The 14,091-nt window shown below is 32.9% G+C and overlaps 1 protein-coding gene across 5 annotated transcripts; it reads left to right on the top strand.

Moving 5' to 3' along the window:
• Nucleotides 1-3,456: 3,456 nt before the first annotated feature.
• Nucleotides 3,457-7,890, top strand: LOC108318826 (serine/threonine/tyrosine-protein kinase HT1). 5 transcript variants are annotated; one of them, XM_052876446.1, is made up of 5 exons: nt 3,457-3,630; nt 4,022-4,086; nt 4,473-5,270; nt 5,745-6,200; nt 7,229-7,890. In XM_052876446.1, the coding sequence occupies exons 3-5, from the start codon at nt 4,485-4,487 to the stop codon at nt 7,499-7,501; spliced, it is 1,515 nt and encodes a 504-aa protein (XP_052732406.1). In that variant the 5' UTR covers nt 3,457-3,630; nt 4,022-4,086; nt 4,473-4,484; the 3' UTR covers nt 7,502-7,890. The 5 variants fall into 5 exon arrangements, with proteins under 5 accessions (XP_052732406.1, XP_052732415.1, XP_052732408.1 ...); XM_052876455.1 differs by having other exon boundaries at nt 4,055-4,086; XM_052876448.1 differs by lacking the exon at nt 3,457-3,630 and adding an exon at nt 3,742-3,964 and having other exon boundaries at nt 4,055-4,086.
• The last annotated feature ends 6,201 nt before the right edge of the window (nt 7,891-14,091 follow it).

The following is a 14,091-nucleotide window of genomic DNA, read 5'->3' on the forward strand; positions in this document are numbered from 1 at the left end:
TGTTGAATGGATTTGGAGGAGAGTGATTGAGTGAATTTGAGAGGATTTGAAGATAAATTTTTGTTGTTGTTTATTTGAGTGGATTTGGAGGTAAGTAAGAGTGAATTTGGAAGTAAAGTTTGTGAGGATTATTGTAAGATTTGATTGATGTGACAGGTTAAAAAAATTTACTTCCAAATTCACTCTCACTTACCTCCAAATCGACTCAAATAAATAACAAAAAAATTTATCTTCAAATCCATTCAATCACTCTTCCCTAAATCCATTTAAGTAAAAAAAGTCTTATTGAAGTAAAAATTATTAAATTTACAACATGTTTTTTAACAACTTGTTTCGATTCAAGGTTATACACCTAAATGAAACTATATAATTTTATTATAGATTACATTCATTTATTTGTTATTGTTCATAATCTCTCTTGAAACTCAAAGTTAAATATGAAACACCTCTCTAAGATAGAAGTAGTTGAATTGAATGACTTTAAAGTAGAACAATATATACTTTCATTCGTAAATGTGTTAGAAAATCTTACAAAAGATCTTGTGAAAGAGAAGGTATATTTGGTAAATGATGAAGAATAAAAGAGAGTCAAATGAGAAATTCACATTCGTTCCACATTTGATTTTCTTTGATGTGAGGCGTGCGTCTCTGTCCTTCAATTGTAGGCCATAGAATTTCAATCTTTCTCTCTCCTATCATTCATGGTCAAATTCTTCGTATTCTTCACACGTTTCAAACAAAATGCAAAAATAACAATCCTTCTTATCCATGTCACGGGAAAAAAAAGATAAAAATCTTAGTCGTAAGTTATTTCATGTTTACTTGAAGGTTCAAAATCCGTACTATAAGATATACTTTGTTTGGTTGGTCATTGTGAAATAATATAAATTTTGCATTGACAATAAGTGAAAGCAAGGCCACCCCATGTCCCCATCTATTTGTCTTCTCTACCTTCACTCAATAATTCAATATATAATTCCATTTTTTATTTTGTTTTCTTCTAATTATTTGAGGCTAATGTTAAAAAATAAATAAAAATAAACAAGTTGGTTTTCCGTTTTTGTTGTTTTTGGGTTAAACAAGGTACAACAAGTTCTGTAGATTCGTACGTTTGGTGCCAAACTTTAGCGTAAAGGCCAAATGGTTAGCTTTGGGAACCGTATCGTACCACCAAGGGAACCGTACCTAAGCCAAGTGGGTGTAGATGCGTTGAAGTATTCATTTGGGAAATAATAATAAATAATAAATAAATAATAATAGACATAAATAAAATTGGAATCCGTACCTTATTCTTCCCGATAGTGACACATGGATTCCTCCATTCACTCACTTTTTTTTTGTTTCGTGAAACAAATAACAAATTCGAAAGTTTCTTTTTTAAAATTTAAATTGTTCTATTTTTATTTTTAAAATGGATTAACATTATCGGTTGATCCAACTAAACCTAAAATTCGTATTCCGTTAAAACTAAATTGATAGCTACTCTACGTTAGTTAGATTAGATTGTTGGTTTTAAGAATTTTAATTAAAAAAACTAAATTCACACTTAAATTGAATTAAAATTTTAAAAATAGACTAATTTTAATTTTAAATAGAAGTTAAAGAAACTGAAAACATATTTAATACAAAATAATTATATATTTGATTTACTTTATAAAATTAATATTGAATACAATGTAAATGTATTTTATTTCAAATTTCAAATATATGACTTATTTAATTTTTTCATTTGTTTAATAAGTAAGAGATTCTATAAAAATTACATTACTAAAAAGGTAAAAACTTTAAAACTATTTTAGCAAAAAGAAAACTCTAACTCTCCCCAGTTTTGTTATGACTTTTATTTTCTTCCTTTTCCTATACATTCCATCCCAGATATTTTAATTTTTTAATTTAATGCATTGCGGTGCTTTTATCTTGACTTTTGAAAATTATAATAATTAGTTGTCCATCGAAAATTTGTTATAATATCAACCAATAAAAATTACTATTTATATATTTTCAAGAATAATCAGTAAAAATTAATAAATATAGAACACGGTTGAGATTAAACTGTAACAATTATTCAAACAGTATATTCTTTACTCTTAATATATAGAGGTATTAAGTAAAATCATTCTCAAAAGAAAAATAAAGATATTATTATATAAACTAATGCGTTCGCATGTTAATATTCTAAGAAAAGAAAAAGTGCATATACAAGTTAGGTAAATCATTAATTACAATGACGGATATTTTACTGATAACTAAGTTATTAAAACTGGTCAAACATTTAAATCAGAGAAAGTGAAAAATAATTGAAAAGAAAAGTTGTTTTGTTTATGGTATATTAGCAAAAACTCTAACGCCGGTATACGTAATTTTGATATTTATAAATTATTTAAATTTTAAAAGTAATAATCAAAAGACAAAATTGTAAAAATAAAAAGTGTATATAATTATAAATATAGTTATAGATAAAATAATTTTAATTATTGAAATAAATAATATTATAAATAATATTGTGTGAATATTTTTTTAATGAGTAATTATTTGAATTCAAAAAAGTAGTTATTAAAATGATAAAAATTTTAAATTTAAAAAGTAGTAATTAAGAGGATAAATTTGGAAAGACAAAAAAAGACATAAAAAAGGTATATCCTATTTATATATAATTATTATAGATATTGAAATAAAAAATAGTATAATTAATATTGTGTAAATAGTTTTTTATTATCAATAATTATTTAAATTTTAAAAAAATGGTTGAATAAAGAGTAAACAGTTCTTTTATAATGGATACTTATTTGAATTAAAAAAACAGCTACTAAAATAATAAAACTGAAAAATAATTTTTTTATTATGAATTATTATTTAAATTTAAAAAATAATAATTAAGAGGATAAAATGGGAAAGTTAAAAGAGATACATCTTCTATATATATAGTTATTATTATAGATATTAAAATAAAAATATTACAATTAATATTGTGTAAATAATTTTTTTATTATGAGAAATTATTTAAATTTGAAAAATGATAATTAAGAGAATAGAATTATAACATTAGGTATTTATATTTTTTTATATATAGTGATAGATTATAAGAAGAATAATAAAAATAAAAAGATGTATATGGTGGAAAGCAGTGAATATTATTTAAAAGGAGGGAAATATAATATAATGAATGATAATAAATATTAATACGTTGAAGGAAAGGAATATAAAAAATAAAGTGGGCGTAATAACTGTGTTGCAAGTAACGATGAGAGCACAGGCATCCCCATGTGTACCCTACACGGTTTCAATTCACCCCACCAGAGGAGCAAAGCTCATCATAACCGTTTCTACTTGAGAACATCGTGTTCCAAATTGGACAATCCACGGTCTCTATTTCCTGCGTATGTGATACGAAGTGTTTCACATTCTTATTGACTTGACCATTCTAAAATTGTATTCTCAAGCTAATTACAAAATAATACACCAACACTTTTCTTTTTTCTTCTCAAATTTCTCTCTCTTCGTGGAAAGTGGTATTCATTAGGTGCAGGATTTTTCTGTCCTTGCCAGCATATTATAAGCTCATACAACTTCTAATACCAAAAGCAAGCACACCCTTTCAAGCACGCTGATTTCAGATTATCTGTTCTGGAGGTAATGCAATTTTAGCATTTTACTAGCACCCTTTTCTTCTTGGTATTTGGGGATGCTTTTTTAAAAAGGAACAAATTAAAGTTTATATCTTTTGTACCATTTGGCTTGCCGTGATGTAAGTTCTTTTGTTTCTGTATCCGGGTCTTCTAAATATAATAATAGTTTAATTGGCTTGTCACTCCTTAAAATAATGGCTATTATTGTTATTGATTAGTGTAGTCAATGGGGACGTATAATGATGGTTGTTTCTGCATTATCAACATAAATAAGTAATAAGCAGCAGCGACAATATTAACGAGCTTTTAAGTCATGGTTTCTGGTGATTTGAATTAAAGTGAGTTTTTTTTTTTGGGTTGATTAGTTTATTCTGGTATCTATGTGGGATTTGCAGGCATTTACGGAAGGTGGGGGTTTGACTTTGCAGGTTAAAGGTGTCAGCTGTGGAGGTTACGGAAGGTCAAGTTTTTGATTGATTGGAGTTTCTGTTACCCCTACTGCACTGCATGTTTGTTGGCTTTTAATTCAGATTTTTCTCTTGGGGGGCTTCCATCACTGAATGGAATTGGATCTTTCATCTCAGATCAACTCATTGTTCCTCGGTCCTGATTGCTTTGAGTGGTTTTCTCATTCCATGTGGGAAGCTTTTGATTTTTCATGCTCCAATCTTTCAGTTCTTGTTGATGAGTTTGAGTAAATCTAGTCCCTGCGAACTCTCTCGTTAGTCTGAGAAGCTTGTTTTTGGGACCACCCTTTTGGCTTTGAGACTTGTTCTCAGTTGTGAATAAAGTGTGATTTGGTAACTTGAAGGTGTTTGAAGTTTTTTTAATTTTTCTTTTGTGAAGAAGGGTCGTGATATGATGAATGAAGATAGCAGCAATTCTTGGTTAAGGAGGACCAAATTCTCCCACACAGTTTGTCACCGGTTGGATTATTCCAGTTCCAGTTTAGGGTCTTTCAGCATTCAGCCAAGGACACAGCACAGTTCGAGTCTGAAATCAAGGCCAGATGTAACTTTTGTTTCCGAAACCTCCTCGCAGGTTCGGAAAAAGCCCATAATGAGCAAGCAGAGATCTTTGTCCCCTTTGCCTGAAACCTCTCTGTCTGAAACCTTCAAGGAAGCTAGATATGAGCGGAAGAGGTTCTCCACACCTGGTCCAAGGAGGAAAGAGCATGATAAGAAAATCATGGGGAAGTTACTGAACAAGGATTCTCGTGTGTCCAGTTCTAAATCTCCTTACAGCAGCCCAATGACTAAATCCCCTTACAACAGTCCAATGACCAAATCCCCTTACAGCAGTCCAATTAGACACCTTGCTTCAATCAAATTAAGCGACAAGTCAAAGCAGCGCAAGGATTCAGGATGGACGAAGTATTTTGACCATGGAGGAGGAAAGGTAACTGCTGTGGAAACAGCTGAGGAATGGAATGTTGATCTCTCTATGCTCTTTGTTGGTGTTAGGTTTGCTCATGGGGCTCACAGCAGGCTTTACCATGGCATGTATAAAGATGAAGCTGTGGCTGTAAAAATTATCAGGGTACCAGATGATGACGAAAATGGAATGTTAGCTGATCGATTAGAGAAACAATTCATTAGAGAAGTAACACTTTTATCTCGTCTCCACCATCGAAATGTTATCAAGGTAAATCTATAACTTAATCCTTTACCTTCTTTAACTTACACTGTTCACAGACTTTTATTTGCTTCATTTTAAAAGCTTGTGGTGCTGTTGTTGTTTTCTGATGAAAAGAAGATATGCATGTGTATTATTTTTTGCACCTCAACTTTAAAACCTTTTAAAAGGAGGATAAGGTGGAACAAGAAGCACAGGACACATCATATTTTTAGTGAAGAACTGATTAACATTTTCTAAGTTTTGTTCCGATGCTGTCTGTTTTTCTTGTTGAATACAAAGCCGGCATATCCCTTATTTTGTGCTACTAATTACTGGACTATAATAGACCCTTTAGTTATGTTTAAATAATCACCCATGGGAGTAAGAATACTCCATTATATTATAGTCTGATTGCAAAGTGATGTACTGTTGAGAAAATTTAATGTGATTAGAGGCTGGTACTTATACACTTATCTTATTTCTCTTGATCTGATTACACAGTTCGTAGCAGCATGCAGAAAGCCACCTGTCTACTGCGTTATCACAGAATATCTATCAGAAGGATCCTTGAGGTCATATTTGCATAAGTTGGAGACAAAAACTATTCCTCTAGAGAAGCTAATTACTTTTGCTCTGGATATTGCTCGTGGGATGGAATATATACACTCTCAAGGTGTCATTCACCGAGATCTTAAACCAGAGAATGTCCTTATTAATGAAGACTTTCACCTCAAAATTGCTGATTTTGGCATTGCTTGTGAGGAAGCTTACTGTGACTTATTTGCTGATGACCCTGGTACCTACCGCTGGATGGCACCTGAGATGATCAAACGAAAATCCTATGGGAGAAAGGTTGATGTATATAGTTTCGGGCTTATCTTATGGGAGATGGTTACTGGAACTATACCATATGAGGATATGACTCCCATCCAGGCTGCTTTTGCAGTTGTAAATAAGGTATGTTCCTTTGCAATTAAGTCATATGGATCTCTAATGCAGATATCACAATCTACTAATATTTGTAACATCATTCTTCACTGCCTGTAACTTTATTCCTTGTAAAATTTTGTATTGCTTTTGTGCACTATGCATTGAAATCCTGTCAATGATGGAAAAAGGTCCAAAGCCTCATTTATCCACCCAAATCCCACTTCTATGCTTTCTTATCTTTTGGTGTTGTTGGTTGCTTTGGACCACTGGCACATAAGAGTATACTGCGAACTATAATTAATGACACAGTTCAATTGCAGATAGACAATGCATACTATGTTTTGCAATCCTTTGAGTGTATTTTATGAAAGTGACTATTACTCTCACGTGTAGCAGGCATTTTTTGCCTTGTTCGCCAGGGAAATGTTGATGCCTTCGAAGTTTTAGATTGTGAAGGAAAGGAGATTTTTTCCCTTTTTCAAAGCTTCCTCCACTTTACTTATGTCATGATTTAGCGACTCTTTTCAGTTTTCAGCAATTTTTTTTCTCATTTTTATTTGCTTTATTTTAGTTTTTATTTCAATGTTGAGTGATGATTACCAAAGTAGGCATCACTCTCCTGGCCGAGGAAAATCATTCATATTTCTATTGAATAAATTGTTTACAAATAACCCGTCTGATGGTACTCTATAATTTATAGCTAAACCAATTGTGTTTTTTAGATGTTGCTAAATCCTTGGTTAGGTACCTTTGCTTTGAAAACAATGGCCAAAGTTATAGAAATTATTTTCATCCATTCTTGACTAATATTGCTTGCTAAATGAGAGGGGGGAAATGTGGCATGCATATTAATTTATATGAAATCATTACATGATATATCTGTTTCATCAAGTGTAGCACAGTAGTTGATAAGATTGCCAAGAATGGGGCTTGTTGAATTCTTAAGATCATCATGTATTGGGTAACTGTGGAAAATATTTGCTAGTGAAAACTCAAATGGCATTATTTACAATGAAACTGTAATTTATGATAATTTGTTCTGATTTTGTATTCAGAATTCAAGGCCAGTTATTCCTTCAGACTGTCCAGCTGCAATGCGAGCTTTAATCGAGCAATGTTGGTCTTTGAATCCGGACAAGAGGCCTGAGTTCTGGCAGGTTGTTAAGGTATTAGAACAATTTGAATCTTCGCTTGCCCGTGATGGAACCCTGACTCTGGTGCAAAACCCTTGTTGCCAAGATCATAAGAAAGGGCTTCTCCATTGGATTCAAAAGCTTGGTCCTGTGCATCAACACAATGGTCCTGTGCCTAAACCCAAATTTACCTGAGTCTTCAAGTGGGCTTGCTTTTTGTAGTATACCAGGTTCATTGTAATTAATATTGAATGGTTTGCTATACCCAAAAGAAAAACCAAAGGTTTGTTTTTGAGGTTCTCTAGCTGTAGTCCTCCTTATGCTGTTCATGTGAGAGTAAATTGATTTGTAGGCCTGTACATTAAAGTGGAGACATCTACTATTTTTATTGTTGTGTATACCACCAATTACAATGATGTAATTGCTCTAGGTTAAAAGTTTTCTTTTTTGGGGAGTGGGGGCACAATTTCTTCTGTTTTTTTTATAGAAGGTACTTGTATTTTAGTTTCTGTAATGGGAAAGGTTTAATTCTACATTTGTATGTGTCATTTTCTTAGCTAATGCAATGAACCTTGCACACTCAACTTGTGAGACTGTAGTTCATAATTACTTATTTTGCTTTCTCTGTAACTCTGTTTTACTCCTTTTGGGTCATAAAATTGAATCGAAAGTAGGCTACCATTCAACTTAACGATGTGAAATGGCAAAATTCGGGTACTGTAGCAAAATTCAATTGCTAATGGAAAAGGGTATGAGAAAAAAAAGTAAGACACGAATGCAAGACATGATGTGTCAAACAGTCTTACAAGATATTTGCTGAGATTCAAGTGATGAATCAAACAGTCTTACAAGATATTTGCTGAGATTCAAGGGTATTAGAGTAACTAACAGCGTTTTAAGTATAAGTAGCAGATACGGATCAACACTTTTTATGATGATTACTTTTTCCCATCTAAAAATGTGTCAGTATTCAGTGACTTAATGCAGAGGTAGTAGGTTTGGGAATGCATGTGAAAATAAAGCTTAGTGTTAGGAGCATTTGCTTTTGGGGTTTATGCAATATATTCCACCTTCAATAACCTGTGGCTTCAACTAACTAACTAAATACTTGTTCAACATGTTATTCCTCATTGAGATATCAAAAACTTTATTATTTGGTTGCTGTTTGTTGAGCACGTAAATGAGTCACATTCAGAACACTTTACCAATAAATGACATAGCAGGAGCAGGTTTTATGTTTGTGTTGTCAAATTATAGCTTTAACACTTTTACCACACAGTACTTAAGTATGTTCAATGAATCTGAAGGATTGCATGTGACTAGCTAAATTCTATTGGATCAGTTGGCTACGTTAAGGCCTTCAATTGAGTATTACACTTGTTAGGTAAAGAAAGGCAACATTTGTTTGTTTGTTTAGGAGCATGTAGCAGTGTGACTAAGCAAGCATGCTAGTTGGAGATTATATTTGACTAATCGTTTGTTTTTGTCGAAATGCAATGTTTTTGCTGACCTATGCCCTCGGTTAGGTGGCCATGCATTTGGAAGCATAAGCATTATCACGTTATAAATTATTGAAACGTTATTGCAGTAGGTCCCGTGATATATATAGCTTCTTTATGAAAGTGGATTCTCTTTCACTGGGCTTTTTCTGTTCGAAATAGGACAAGAGTGAGTAGTTTTTGGGCTCTTTAGCAACTTGTTCTCAGGGTTCTCATGATCATTCATTATTTGTTTGTGAATATACAAGATGACGATGCCACCAGGGACCAAAAATAATTGAAGCCTATTCTTTCATTTAATCATCACTATCATTTAAGCACTGTCTTGTTCCCATCAATAAATCAATGTAAAGTTTACGTAACTGACATCATTTTATGCTTCTTTTCCTTTCTACTGTTTTTTTGGTACTGTTAATAATAACTTATCAAAAGCGTTGTAAATACCACTCAATTTTATAACTTTTAATAAATAAAAAATGTGTTAAACAGTTCTTCTGTCACTTTCTTTTCAACTTTCTATTCTTTTTCCCTCTATTCGTTGGTTTTCTTTTCAATATTTAATATAATTTAATTGCTACTTGATCTTTGTTTAATTTATACTTCTGCATTATAAAACAGGAAAATGGGAAAACTTATAATTATTTTATTAGATCAAGAAAATGATTATATAAGAAAATGATTATATATATTAGTTTTAACGCATAAATCTTATGTTGTAGGAGTTAGATTTATTTGAGAGAAGGTTGAGAAAATTTGGAGAAATTTTTTTACAGAAATGATTTGTGTTTTAAGTAACAAGATAAGTTTAAGAAATTTTATTTACATTATTGAATTATTTTAAAATAAAATATTTTAAAATAAAATATTCGGTCTCATTATTTTAAAATATCTATCAACTCTAATATTTTATATTCTAGGTTCTTACAATTGTTATAATAAATATTATTAAATATTACCATTACTATTATTATTATTATTATAAAGACCTAGAAAATCATATTTTATGAGTGATAATGGTATAAAAATAACCATACTCGATTATGTTAATATTAAAAGTTTTGAATATAAATAGTTTTGTGAGGAATGAGTTTCATTATTTTTAAACACATCATCTTTCTAAAAATCACTTTTCTAGAATTCTATGACTTCTCTCTAAGGGATCTTATCCTTTGCTCATCTGTTTAAAGATCAAAGACCACCTGAGTAATCACAACGGCGAGATCTTCAAGTCTAATCGATTAGTTTCTCATATAGAGTAAGTTGATTTTCTGTTCATTTTTTTTGGTTAATTTTGTTTTCCTTACATGCTTGTTCTCTTTATTTTGCATGTGAAGTTTGAGTCTTCTATAAGACACTTTGCTGATCAGTGGTGCTAATAGTATACAATGATCGTGTTTTTGTGGTTTGTAGAAGGAGATAGGAATTTTTAGGCTTTCGAGAGCAGTTTGGTCTTCTATCAAGAAACGAAAGCTAATATTTGCTTTAAATTATGTTAAGAAGTAGGAATTTATGTTTGCTAGGTTGTGAGAAAGATGTTTGATTGAATATGTTATCATTTGAGGTGATTATTTAGTAATAATTGTGTTTGATGAGTGAATTTGGATTATTGATGAAGGTTATTGTGAATGATTGTGAATTGGTACTTGCTTGCACTTTGATATTGCTGTGTTAGAGTCTAATTAGTTACAAAACTGATGTAAGATTGAAGGTAGTGAAAAAAGAAGTGTTGTGGGGGTTGTTTTTAGTCTGAATTGGGGTTTTGATAGGTGAAATTCTAGAGGAGTGAGTTTGGTGTGATAACTGATATTTGAGATCTATTTTAGGGTCACTTAAAACTTGTATAGAACCTTAGTTAACCAAAAGGGGTGATGTTGAATTTGGGAGTAGTGATTTGGTAGAGTTGTAGACTAGTTTAGGGCTAAATAGGGGTTTCGATAGGCAAAATTTTGAGATAAGGGTTGGATGAAGAATCTTGAGGTTTAAAGTATACTTTTAGGCTATTTAAGACTCATTTAGAGGTTGAGTTTACTAAATTATGATGAGGAATGAATATAATTGAATTATGAGCTTTAGAATGATGTTTTAGTTTGAATGAGTTAGGAATTCATGGCAAAACAAGAATAGTAGAGTTTAAGATGAGTCATAAACACTTTGATGAATTCAATTAAGGTCTAGAATAGCAAATGGGAGTTATAGGTGCATGTGGAGGTGTGTGAGTTAGAAAATTTGAGGTTGAGGGGTGTAAATTTTGCAAAATTGATGTTCTTTAAAATTCTACAGGCTAGCTGGGCGAGCTTGGGGTCGTTGGGCGAGTTAATAGTGAAGAATGATAATGTGTTTCAGAGGCCGGGTGAGATTTATTGTTGGACTTGGAGAACTCTCTGTTTGTGCTCTAATTTGGCGAGATGGGAGCTTCTTGGGCAAATAAAGTATACGCTGAGCGCCAGAAATCTGGCGTTGGGTGCTTTGTGTTTAGGTTTGGTTTCTTTTGTTTTCTTTTCTTATGCTTTTATGGTTTCTTTTAAGGTTTTTTTGGCACTTAATTGGACTACAAATGATCTTGATATACTTCTTAAAGTATGTATGTTTAAGATATTATGTAAGGTTTGTGCTAATGTGATGTGTGTGGTAAGAAGGGAATTTCATAAGGAAACTCCTAATGTGGCGTTTAGAGTAATGTATTGATATACCTTTATTGGAATTGATTAAAGCCTTTGAGACAAGTTTTTGTTTCGAAGATAGGAAAATGTGGTGGGTTGGAGCTAGGGAGTTAGAGGACCATAGTTTTGGGGTTTCAAAGGATGGAAAAAGATGTTGGAGTTTAGAAGCAATGTTATCGTTTGAGGGAGTACGAGGATGGGTATTATATGAGTATGAGGACGAGGATGAGGCATATATGTACATACCCTCCCAATGCCATAACTTAGAGGAATTCTCATTCCCAACACATTATTTTAACCTAAAAAAGACATGCATTGAACTATAAGCAGTGTAATTTTATATTTTAATTGAGTAGACCGTCACATAATTCACCAAAACTAACAACTTTCAATTTATTCAATAAAGCAAAACCAAAATTCATACAATTAAGGAAAAAAAACTCGAAAAAGTGGAAGTTGCGAAATGAAATTAAGTTCTTACTAAAACTACAAACATAAACTATCTTTTTGTAAACACAAAATAAGACCATTGTTTAAAACTAAATTGTGTGTCTCAATGGCCTTCACATGTGAACTCATATTACTTCTTTGAATAAATGCAATGCTAACCTCACATCAGTCTCCATAGGTTTTGTATACCATATGGTATTACAAATATGAATTGTAGATCTGGAGCTAATCCACCATGTGTTATGATTAATATTAGATTCATAACAAACGAAAGCAAATTAATTACCTTTCTTTTCTAGTCCATTCTTAAACTTTCGACAATACTTCTTCACGTGTTCCTTCATTTTACAAAAGAAACTGTTGGACTTCATCTTTATAGTTGACTTAGTGGACATTTTTATCTTGTTTTTATTCTTGAGAGAAGTAGTCAATTTCACCATGTCATCTTCCTCTATTAGTAATCTTTCTTCTTGAACACACATGGTTGACAATTCATTGGTAGATCACTTGTCACGTGTGTTATAAAAAATGTTAAAAGGAGCATATTGATGAGGTAGAATACACAAAATATAATGTATTAGAAATGAATCATACATGGTAACCTGTAAGGTTTTCAGTTGAGCCATAATGTCACTTATGTACATAATGTGATCACACACTCCCTTAATTTCAATGAGCTTTAAGGATACAAAAATGCACGATAGTAGTGTTGGCAAGAGATTTATTAAATGTGGTGAATTGTTCATCACTAACCTTTAATAAATCTCTATCATTGTCATGTTGATCAATAGAATCCCAAATTCCAGCAAAAAAATTGATCATTATGAACGTTACATAGAGACAACTTGTCATCTCCCACCTTCCATAAAGATCAATAATATATGGAATGTTGGTCTCAATAATAACTATTGACTCTGATTTTCTAGTAACATAATCAATTTCCATCCAACCCAAGTAGAGAAGATGTAAGGACCGAGCGTCCGTTTGGCAGGGAAAGTGGGGGGGAAAACCGGCTGTAATTGGATGTGGTAGGGAAGGGTTCAAAGTGGGCGGCTGCAGCTGAAGTAGTGGGCGGCTAGTGGAGCTTCATGTGGGCAGCAGTGGATGGTGGTGGGTCTCCCCACCTTGGAGTGTTCCAGCCACCAAGAAGTGCTCCAAGCACCATCATCACTTACCTCCATTAGTGGATTGGGCACTGAGGAAGGAGAGTGGGACGGCTGGGGTTTGATAGGCAGTGGAGTGCCCATTCCGTCTTTCTTAAAGGGAGAACCGTGAGTTTTGAAGAGGGTTGGATTCAGCACTTGGAGATTCTGCAGAGGGAGAGAGCTTGTTGCACGTGCGGGAGAAGGAGAAGAAGAAGCTTGCTGCATCCAGTGGTGAGGCAGAGAACGTTTGGAATTTCTGCATTCAAGATTTGCTAGGAGGTCTTCAAGAGGTAAGGGGAGTTGGATTTTCTGGATGTTGATAGTGGTTGCATGAGTAGGATGCTGGAAAATTGTGGTTGTATGTATGGTTGGACTGAAATTGATGTGTTGATTCATGTATGAAATCTTGTATGTTTTGGAATTGAAGGAAATTGGAATTTCATAGCTTTTTAGTTTTTTTTGGAGAGGAAGCGAGATAGTGATTTTGAGTATTTGGGATCTAGAGTGTTATTGAGCCTTTGGAACAGTTTCACCCACTGTATTATGACTTGTTAGAGCCATCAAATTGATCAAAATAGGTGTAAAGTGGTAGAATTGGATTTTGAGTATCTAAGTTGTGAAAATTGGTGTTTTATGATTGAATTGGAGTATGAATCCCTTAAGAATTGAATAAGGAACGTTTATAATCAATTAGGTAAGTCCAATCTAGTATAAAACATGAATTTAGGGTGTTAGAAGTTAATAAAAAGGGTTGAAAATGGTAAAACGAGGTTCTGGCCTCAAATCTGCAGAATTCTACATTCTGCAGAATTCTCGCCCGGGCGCCCCTGTCGCGCCCAGGCGCCCCAGCCTCTGGAAGAGTCGCGCCTGGCATGTCGAGCCTGAGCGCGCGATGCAATAGTGAGCGTTCGTCCTTGAGTTGCATGTTGAACGTTCGTCCAAATAGTGAGCGTTCGTTCCAAGCAGCGTTCGTCCAAATAGTTGCCGTTCGTCCAAATAGTGAGCGTTCGTTCCAAGCAGCGTTCGTCCAA

The sequence above is a fragment of the Vigna angularis genome, chromosome 1 (genome assembly GCF_016808095.1).
Source record: "Vigna angularis cultivar LongXiaoDou No.4 chromosome 1, ASM1680809v1, whole genome shotgun sequence".
Lineage (NCBI taxonomy): Eukaryota > Viridiplantae > Streptophyta > Magnoliopsida > Fabales > Fabaceae > Vigna > Vigna angularis.